The following is a 10,689-nucleotide window of genomic DNA, read 5'->3' as shown; positions in this document are numbered from 1 at the left end:
GTTTATATACTATATATAAACATGTCTCCATGTGAATGCATATATATGTATATAAGCAGCATATACTATAGAAGTCTTTACGTAGTTTATTTGCTTTCTACTTGAGTCTACTGTATCATTTTTATAGCTCTGTATATAAGAAAAATATTCATGGTATGCCTGCAACTGATGGCTTTGGGTTGATACCAAATTCCCAGTCAATTCTCAGGTTATTTATGATTTGAAACTTCCTTAAAAAGTACTTTGGAACATCTCCATAAAAAAGATACCAGCCCTTGAAAAACTCCAATGAAATTTATGCTGAGCTCAGATTAAACGGCAAAACTCTAGGTATGAAAATATCCACGTGTGAGCAGATCTTCATATACAAAATGGTCATGTGATGAGTGGTGTGAAGAATTTCCAGGTACATCTCGGAGATGTTCAGAAGACATGGTGGAGCCATGCAAATGATGACAATCACACAGCAGGATGACACATGACACGGATGGTGAGAATGTAACAGTATACCACATGGCAATTTTAGGTGACTTCTGCCCACTGCATATATTTTTTTCTTTTAGTTCACTATCACATATTCAGTGAGTGACTTGATTGATGACAGGTGAGATACAAAATAAATTAAAAAATATAAAATTATGTAATTACATTCATCCTGAGCTTGCTCGACTATACTCGAATGCCCACCGTATATAATAAACCACTTGACATTTGTTTTTAGCCTCAATTCTTCTTTCATTTTGATTGCAATACAAAAAGGCATTTCTTTTCCCTTTATTTTCTTCAAGAAAGATAAACAGTTGTGGCACCAGAAGTGAATATATAAGAGACAGGTGAACTATGACTGTTACCTTGTTTTTTCTTTATACTGATCAATTACAGAAGTGTTGGCATGAGAAGGATGTGGGACGTTAGGTAGAACTGCTTGCTGCCGGCTTATACTGAATAAAAAGGATGCTCTTCATCAGTCACCAGTGATGGAGCCAATGTGAAAAGAAAACAGAATTGAAGTTTAGAATATCTCATTTGTATGCTGGCTACTTTATTTTATCTTATTTTGCAATTTAGCCCTGTATCCTAAAACTCTTGATAATGGTCAGAAATGGAAAGATGCCTCCTGGCATGGAGAGTGCTCGAAGCCCCTTCATTCCCAGAGCTCATGGCTTTCTGAAGTCACCAGACATACACATTCACCACAGCCCTTCTTCTCCCTCTCTTCCCTCCCTACCCATCAAGAGTGAACATGACTTAAAGCCCCTGTGTTTGGCACTGGGCTAGGCAAAGTGCTTTCTCCATCTGTGGCCCAGAAGTCACCTTTGAGTTAACACCTCCCAAGGCATCGCTTGTTTTGCTCAGCTAAGAATAAAGCAGGTACGTTTCAAGGAAGGGGAACAGGTGGGGTTCGGGGAGAATTTTAGGGCTGGATTCTTGAGCCTCCTGCAATGCTTATTAAGAAGGTTTAGTTGTGCTTGCTTTCAAAGCTGTGGAAGGCAGATGTTCTGGACAGTCTCCGCATGGACAGGCTGTCCCCTCGTCCCTCCGGCTTGGAGGACTTACTCCTCTGGAAGGGATTTCGCAGGCTTGCTGTGTTCCGCTGCCTGTCGAGTCTGTCACTGATGGAGAAGCTCTTCCTGGTGTGTGCATATGGCACGCTTGGCTCCTCTGCTGAGTAGCTGTTGGCACGCTCTATCTTGGGAACCGTGATGTTGTTGGACAGGGTTCTGTCCGAGTTATCACCCTCCTGGGAGGGTATTGTGATGGTGGCTCTCCGGCCTTTGGCCTCGTTCTCCTCGCTGTCAGAGCTGGGGTGACTCAGTTCTGCTTCTCGCTCGGGATGGCAGCAGGATGAATCCTCCACTTTGCCTCCAAGACCGCCAGGGAAGGTGGCCCTGTCAGCAATCGCTTGAGGGGCATTGACACACCTTGTGTCGATACAGTCGGTAATACTTGTGTATTCTGCTGTTTTCACCGGCACCCCAAAATTGGCGTAGTAGCTCCTCGAAGGAGAAAACATAAAGCTATGAGATTTCACGATGGGGGCCTCTTCTAGAAGAAAGGGTGTAGTGGCTAGGTAGCGGCTGCTTTTGGAACGCTCGATGCTCTGGTACACCGGAGGCTCAGTGTCCCAGGGGTTCTGGCATTCTGGGAGGTGGGTGTAGTCTGAAGAAAAAGATCTAGTGTCCATGGAGGTGATGTCCTCAAAGTCAATGCTCCGGCTTGGAGGTCTGTCTGTGGGAGCAAGAGTTGCATAGGCACTACTTGAAGGAGCTGTGGAAGGTGCTGGAGCCGAAAAGCCGGGCTCACCCAGCCCAAGGACGTTCATGGAATTGTCCAGAGGGTCTATATCACAGTGCAGTTCATCCATGGCAGAGACATAGATGTCTATACATGAAGACGGTCTTCTGGAGTCAGGAACGATGGCCAAGGTGTTGGCAGGGGCTGCAGGAGCTTTGGACTCTTTTGCTACCGAGTGGGAGCTAGAAGCCCGGTGTAGGCTCAGGGACCTTTCTTTAAAAAGACTCTCCAACTTTTCTATACCACCTTTGTCTTTCAAATTGACTGAATAGAAAGAATGGCTTCTCATACGGGGCATTAGGGTAGGAGAAGTTGGGGACATGGTCTCCTCACCTGCAGGGTCTATACTCTCTTGGAGCTTGAAGGTGTTCCCCTCCTGGCTGTTGAAGCTGCTCTGGCGCACGATGTAGGCGGCGTCTGTGCAGTCGGACGAGGTCCGGGAGCGGATTTTGTTGGACTCAGCCCGCTCCAGACCTGTCAGGCGCTCTAGGGCTGTGGCCATGCGCCCGATGAGGTCCTCGAGCTGTGCCAGCCGGATGTCCACGGTCTGGAGCGAGGCCTTCATGCAGTGCTCTCTCTCGTTGACTTCCTCCAGCCGCATGGACATGTTCTCCACCCTGGGAGAGAAACAGAATGAGGGTCACGCAAGGCCGGGTTCCTCTCTGGAGAATCTAAATCATTTTGAGCTGGAAGAGGCCTGAGAGATGATCTAATCCAGTGGTATTTATCTACCAAACCCCTTTCCACTCAGTAAAATTTAATGCACAATCCCAATAAACACCAAAGTTGACTAGTTCTTATTGAAGTGGAGTGGGGCCAAAGCACCTCATGACTTAGCTGGGACTTGGGGCGGGGTTTAATGAACTAACCAAGGATTAGGGCGTCGGCTTAATCAGTCACCACCAAAATGAGAATGTTGCCTTTTGATGGCTTTACTCAGAAGTGCACAACAGAATTTCAGAAGGCAGCTTTTCTCGTGGCAGTGTCCACAAGACTGAAGAAGACTTGAAGTATGGACTGGGGTTATTTTTACTTTGCATTTATTTATTTATTTTATTTTATTTTATTTTATTTTTAAGATTTTATTTACTTATTCATGAGAGAGAGAGAGAGGCAGAGGGAGAAGCAGACTTCCCGCAGAGCGGGGAGCCCGATGCGGGACTCGATCCCAGGACTCCGGGATCATGACCCGAGCCGAAGGCAGACGCTCAACCATCTGAGCCACCCAGGCGCCCTGCATTTATTTATTTTTTAGAAGATTTTTTTTTTTTAAAGATTTTATTTATTTATTTATTTGAGAGAGAGAATGAGAGAGAGAGAGCAGGAGAGGGAGGAGGGTCAGAGGGAGAAGCAGACTCCCCGCCAAGCAGGGAGCCCGATGCGGGACTCGATCCCGGGACTCCAGGATCATGACCTGAGCCGAAGGCAGTCGCTTAACCGACTGAGCCACCCAGGCGCCCTTTTTAGAAGATTTTATTTATTTATTTACTTGACAGAGAGAGAGAGAGAGTGTGTGCAAGCAGGGGGAGTGGCAGAGGGAGAGGGAGAAGCAGGGTCCCCGCTGAGCAGGGAACTGGACTTGGGGCTTGATCTCAGGACCCTGGAATCAGGACCTGAGCCAAAGGCAGAAGCTTAACCAACTGAGCCACCCAGGTGACCCTATTTTGCATTTATATAATAATCTTTCTTTTTGTTGTTGCTGTTCACAATAATCTTTTTAAAATTTAGCGCCTCCAAAGGAATTAATACAGTCCTGTCACTGAGGCACCTGGAGGTGATCTAATTTAGCCCAAGACTTTCATTAATAAAGGAAAAGCAAACATCAAGGAATTTAACCAAGTTTACATAAAGTAATTTGTGGTAAACCCTAGAGTGTGTATCAACAAGTAAATTTTGCTACTCTTCTCTCTCTTTCTCTCTGTGTCTCTCTGGATAGCTGGTCACAGATGCCTTCTTTTACAGTTATTTCTAGATGTCTTCACCCTCCCCACTGGAAATTCTCAAGGGCGTGATCTGTCTCATATTCCTTTTTCCATTGCCATGCTGCCAGATGTCACTAACAGTTCACCTAGACAATCGTGGTTATGAACTTGATTCCAATGGTCTAGTAGGCTGCCTGGATATTTATTTACAAAGACAGAGTCCACATATTTAAAATAAAATTGTGGGGCGCTGGGGTGGCTCAGTCAGTTAAGCGACTGCCTTCGGCTCAGGTCATGATCTCAGGGTCCTGGGATCGAGCCCCGCATCGGGCTCCCTGCTCCGCGGGAAGCCTGCTTCTCCCTCTCCCACTCCCCCTGCTTGTGTTCCCTCTCTCGCTGTGTCTCTCTCTGTCGAATAAATAAAATCTTTAAAAAATTAAAAAATAAATAAAAGTAAAATAAAATAAAATTGTGCCGCAGCTTTCACTTGACTGGGAAAGGAGAAACCAGAGCCAAGCTTTGCTTTGACCTTCAACTTTCACTGTGAAATGCCCCAAGGCAAATCTTTGGGACGCTCTACAGGAGATCCATTCACAACTTTTCTGGAGAGGCTGAAGATAAAGACACTTTTCCAATACTCCCAGTGGGCACAGTAAGGCCCCCGACAGCTGACCCTTCAAAGAAACATGCCGGTGGGTATAGAATGTGCTTTATGAACAACGGAACAATGGTGGGAATTGGAGCTGGGTCCCCCCAGCTCTTGTGATAGGGGCAAGGGGGGTGATGGCGGCAATATGTTAAAAGTAGCAACACCTCCATCAGAGAAGAATACACGTTTCAGTGCCCCAAGGAGGAATAAGAGGCATGTGGTTCCCCTCTCTGAGGACCTGAAGGTCTTTTTTTTTTTTTTAAGATTTTATTTATTTATTTGACAGAGAGAGAGAGAGCATAAACAAGGGGGGAGCGGCAGAGGGAGAGGGAGAAGCAGGCTCCCCGCCGAGCAGGGAGCCCAATGCGGGACTCGATCCCAGGACTCTGGGATCCTGACCTGAGCTGAAGGCAGACGCTTAACCGACTGAGCCACCCAGGCACCCCAGACCTTTAGGCTTTAAAAAACAAAAACAAAAACAAACAGACAAAACCACTCTTGCGGCCAGAGTGGGTGTGTGTGATTCTCTGGCCTCGGGCCACATTTCTGCCTCTACCAGCAATAGCCCTTCTACCCCCCAACTCCCTCCACCCACTCTGCTCTTTTATCTTTCAGGTTCTCTTCACCCAGCCCAAGGTCTGGACTGCCCTCATCAGCCCTGCCTTGGAGTCGTCCTCCTGATGCTCCAGAACACAGCACTTCCCAGGGTCCGGGAACATTCCGCCGCCACGCCCAGGTGTATTCCTAAAGGACTTGTAAATAGAGCAATTCTGTAGCTGGCAAACGCAATGCTCTTCACCCAGCTAACGCAGCTGATTCAGGAGGAAAATACAACTTTCCCCTGTTTCAGTTCATTTTGTGGTATAAACATAGCCTGAGAAACAAACTACTTAACAATAGTAAGTTTGGGGGCGCCTGGGTGGCTCAGTCGTTAAGCGTCTGCCTTCGGCTCAGGTCATGATCCCAGGGTCTGGGGATAGAGCCCCGCATCGGGCTCTCTGCTCCGCAGGAAGCCTGCTTCTCCCTCTCCCACTCCCCTTGCTTGTGTTCCCTCTCTCGCTGTGTCTCTCTCTGTCAAATAAATAAATAAAATCTTTAAAAAAAAAAAAAAACAATAGTAAGTTTGTGTGTCTTATAGACTCACGATTCACTTTGTCACCATGTAGTCTATGCAATTTGGTTTTGCAAGTACTGCAGTTTCATTTTTTGCAATGCAATAAGCTTTGGGCAAGTGGGTAAAATACATCCTCATTAAAGTCAGGAGCAGGAGAGATGCATTTTTGTAGAACGAGACTTTCCCTTTTGGATGCTCTAGGCACTGGGTCCTTCTAGTTGTTTAGTTGGCAGAGTCAAAAAGGGCAGGATCGTTTTCTTCCTCCCTCTTCTTCCTTTCCTGGAACCTGGTATATACAAGGTTGGTATGGAAAGAGCTAAAGATACTCTTTTAGCATAACTGCCTGTGATCATGGGTCTGAACACTATAAAGTTATCTCCCTGCTCTGTGGGGATCTCCCTCCCTGCGTCCCACCTGCCTTCAGCCCAAGGATCCAACACTGCAGAGAAAAGTAGCAGATGAGAGGTAGAGCTAAGGCACCAGGAGGCAATGGAAGAGTCAGGAGCTGGTCGTGGATAGTAAACAAGACAGAAACTAAGGAGCCCAGCGGGATGGGAAGAACAGAGAGGTGGTACAAGAGGAAAGAGGGTTTTCAAGGAAAGCAAAGAGGTGCCCAGGGGGAACCTCAAGAGCAAAGGAAAGGAGCATGGCCCCGGGGAATGGAACAGTGGGAGGTGGTGGGGAAGACAGCTAGAACAGGACCAAGGAGCAATTCTTCACCGAATCTCTCCTCAGTGGGTTCTCCTGTGGGCTGAGGTGTTTTGAAATGTAAGACTTGGGCGGGGAGGGGGGGCCAGGGAGAGGGGGGGATGGGCTGTTTCATTCATCTTCTCCCAGATTTCTGGATGTGTTTAACCACCAAACGGTATGATCATTTAGGTCATGAATATAACTGTAGAGGTTTAATACAGGAGTTATAAAGGAAGAAAAGATCTTGGAATCAAATTTACATAGGTTTTTTTCGATAAACAGAGTGCCTCCCTTAATCTTAAAACATTTCTTTGAGAAGTGATTGTACATGGGTGTGCGTCACCGATATAAATAGGTGTGAGGGACAAGCCGACCGAGAGTTTTGGGTCACGATTGCAGTCACTAGTTGCTGACTCTGGTCAAACCACTCAGGAGATAAAACGGAGGTAAGAATGGTAAGAATTTATGAATCAATAGGAAGTCTCAAGGAGAGAGATACAGGAAGTCACTAAGTAAGGAAAAAAAGAGGGACCATGGAAAGGAAGATGCTGTGTGGGAAGAACACTCTATTTTTCTTTCCCTTTTTCATGTTTCTGGGCTTCACAGGGCTTATTCAGCATCACTCAGGAGGCAAGCACAAGAGGGACACAACGGGGTCCTGGAAGGACGTGAGATGTCTCCTGTCCCTGGATGCCCAAGAAAGGGACAGCCAGGACCCCACCAGAGGGCACGAAATGGGTTGGTGAAAAGCCCAGGGAAGAAGACAGCCAGCCTGTAATGGCCAATATGATGAAGAAAAGGGCATTCACAAGAAGATGCCAATGACACAGAAAATTTCAGCTTCAAAATGCAATTTCTTTTTTTTTTTTTTTAAAGATTTTATTTATTTATTTGACAGAGAGAGACACAGCGAGAGAGGGAACACAAGCGGGGGCAGTGGGAGAGGGAGAAGCAGACTCTCCACCGAGCAGGGAGCCTGATGCGGGACTCGATCCAGGGACTCCAGGATCATGACCTGAGCCAAAGGCAGACGCTTAACGACTGAGCCACCCAGGCGCCCCCAAAATGCAATTTCTTAAGAACTGTTATTTTCTACAAGTTCATTTTCTTTCCTGATAACCTCAAAATGTGGTTAAAGGGAATGCAGTAAAAGAAAAACGAGGATTGGCAGGCCATGCCTGTTTTATTTATTTATTTATTTATTTATTTATTTATTTATTTATTTATTTGATAAAGAGAGAGAGGACGCACAAGCAGGGGGAGCAGCAGAGGGAGAGGGAAAAGCAGGCTCTCTACTGGGCAGGGAGCCCAATGTGGGACTCAATCCCAGGACCCCGGGATCATGACCTGAGCCGAAGGCAGATGCTTAACTGACTGAGCCACCCAAGTGCCCCACCATGCCTGTTTTAAATCTCAAATAAAATAAGATGACAACTGAGAGGGAGGCAAATCCTAAGAGACTCTTAACTCTAGGGAACAAACTGAGGGTCGCTGGAGGGGAGGTGGGTGGGGGGCTGGGGTAACTGGGGGATGGGCAGTAAGGAGGGCACATGATGGAATGAGCGTCGGGTGTTATATGCAACTGATGAATCACTAAGTTCTACCTCTGAAACTAATAATATACTATATGTTAATTAAATTGAATTTAAATTAAAAAATATTCCCCGGAGGGCTAGCAATAGGATGGCTACAGGAGGAAGGGCAAACACAATCCCATATCACACGAACCAATCACAGGGCCTCTTGTGGGGGGACAGGGTATGCTTACACAGGTTTTCAAATGAAAGGCAATGATGCAGAACAAATAAAGCAAAGTCCTGCTTATCCACAGACTGGTATCTAATTTGTGAATTATTTAAGTCCCTTAGGGTCACCTTCCCTTCCCTTTGGGCCAGTCATCCTTCTCCTCGTCATTCTGGGAAGAAAAAGGGAGTGCAATTTAAATCCAACTCAGTCAGTGGAGATACCAAAGATCAGCACTGGAAAAAGATACGGTTGGGAGGTGGGTGAAGTTCTTTTTTGGCTTATGCCTGTTTTTGATTACTTATGAGACTCATATATCCTAAGTTATTCTTGTCTCCCTTTGTTATGAAAATTAGAAGTTGAATACACTATTAATAGTCACATGACTACTCCTTTTTTTGGATCTAGGTGAAGAGCAAAAAGGGCACAAAGCCCTTTGGCTCAGGAAAGATAATGTTAGATAAACGATGCTAGAAACAATGTATATCCTATTTGCTTAAATTGTTCCTGGAGAGAAGAAAATTCAAACTGCAACTTCTTCTGACAAGTGGAACTTGACAGGTGGGGTGATGGGGAGGATGATCTGGAAGCTGTAAGTCAGGGGTGTGAGAGCTAAATGCCTACAGGGAGGGCAGATTGAGGAGGTAGGTGAAGTAGAGAAGCCTGTGAGGACAGAAGCAGGGATTCTGTGGCAGCCGAGGACATGCCCAGGCCAGAGGCATTCAGAATGGATTTTAACAATCACTGCGAGCCTAACCCAACAGCGCTCTGTGGGCAGATGTTGCCCACGAGCCACCAGTTTGCAAACCCTGCTTTAAATGAGTTAAAGAAACCAGAAAAGAACTTGCAGCTGTGATCACCAGAAAACGTAGGCAACCCTTAAAAACCAGTGGGAAAATAAAAAAGAAATGCCAGGAGACTGGAGATAGGAAAAGGTTTTTCTTATATGAGAAGTTCCTGAGTTCTAGGAATTATATGAGTTCGACGTAAATTCTAGACAGCATTATGGAATAGCTCAGTACCTTTTGAGTACTTTAAAAAGATAGGTGCAGGGGCACCTGGGTGGCTCAGTCGTTAAGCGTCTGCCTTCAGCTCAGGTCATGATCCCAGAGTCCTGGGATTGAGCCCCACATTGGGCTCCCTGCTCCGCGGGGAAGCCTGCTTCTCCCTCTCCTACTCCCCCTGCTTGTGTTCCCTCTCTCACTATGTCTCTCTCTGTCAAATAAATAAATAAAATCTTAAAAAAAAAAAAGATAGGTTCATTAACAGGAGACTTTATGGGCACAATATTCATCTTATCTTGATAATCCAGACCAATACAGTAACGCACATGCATCATGTTTTGATGGAGTACATTATGATTTTAGCAGGGAGGTTGACACCCTGGGCTGAGGGGAGAAATGTGGATACCTGGCTGGTTATTAACCAAAGGAGAGGTGGTAGAACAGGGGCCAATGCTGTCATGGAAGCTATTTTTGGAGTCATGCCAATGTCTTGGTTCTGTCTTGAGATAAAATGAAAAAGATAAATATGTATATAAAATGGGAAAAAGAAGGATTTTTCAGAATCGATTCTTATGAGGTGTTAATGATCTCCCGAATATTGTATTGCGCTCTTTAGATACCATTTGGGTACAAAAATATGACTTAGGAATGATGCATTTAAGTTGACAATTATGGAAGTATCTTTGTATTTCTAAAAAGGTTTCTGCAAGTAAAACTTATATAAATAAGTTATGTTTTACACGCAGTGGTAGAGAGAGGAGCGTGGGGCTCGCTATGTAAAGAAACCTTTTTCCCAAGTCTTCTAGCAGGGCAGAGCCAGCTCTTAATTTTTCTGATCTCAAATCCCTGTACTGGGGCTGTCTAACATGAAGGGAGAATTATATAATACCCTATACACTATGTGTATAGTTAATTATGTAAATTAAACATATGTACCTATCCAAATGTGTGTGTATATTATCTATTATTATCTATCATTTATTATCTCTATTATCTATATATTTATTGAATGTAAATAGGACAGGTGATTTCACCTGACACTCCACTCAGAAAGGAGATGTCCTAGAGAATGCGTGAGACGGATAATATGGATCCTCTATTTCATTGGTTGATCTTTGTTCCCTGATGCACCTTGTGGTGTTTCTGTTTTGTGGAGTGCAATTCTAGTGTTTAAAGATTTATTTTTTGGTACACTTGCAAATCAAAACAAACCACCACCACCACCAACAACAACAAAAATCAAACCCCAAACACAGACAGAAGCAACAGAAG

General features: G+C 45.2%; 1 protein-coding gene and 1 long non-coding RNA gene across 2 annotated transcripts in view; one reads left to right on the top strand and one right to left on the bottom strand.

Annotated features, from left to right (window-relative positions):
- Positions 1-1,022: 1,022 nt before the first annotated feature.
- Positions 1,023-10,689, bottom strand: part of LOC118026220 (transient receptor potential cation channel subfamily M member 3) — a 94,950-nt gene continuing 85,283 nt past the window's right edge. The window contains exon 17 of the mRNA XM_035028968.1: positions 1,023-2,912. Coding sequence (XP_034884859.1) covers positions 1,460-2,912 — 1,453 coding nt within the window. The 3' untranslated portion in view covers positions 1,023-1,459. The remainder of the gene's footprint in view (positions 2,913-10,689) is intronic.
- On the top strand, positions 3,205-5,827 carry LOC118026303. The gene is made up of 3 exons (XR_004683523.1): positions 3,205-3,305; positions 4,698-4,909; positions 5,482-5,827. It is a non-coding gene; the product is annotated as an uncharacterized LOC118026303 (long non-coding RNA).

This window comes from Mirounga leonina, unplaced genomic scaffold (assembly GCF_011800145.1).
Source record: "Mirounga leonina isolate KUSES-001 unplaced genomic scaffold, KU_Mleo_1.0 Mir_224, whole genome shotgun sequence".
Classification (NCBI taxonomy): domain Eukaryota; kingdom Metazoa; phylum Chordata; class Mammalia; order Carnivora; family Phocidae; genus Mirounga; species Mirounga leonina.
This window is presented reverse-complemented; position numbering and strand designations above follow the sequence as displayed.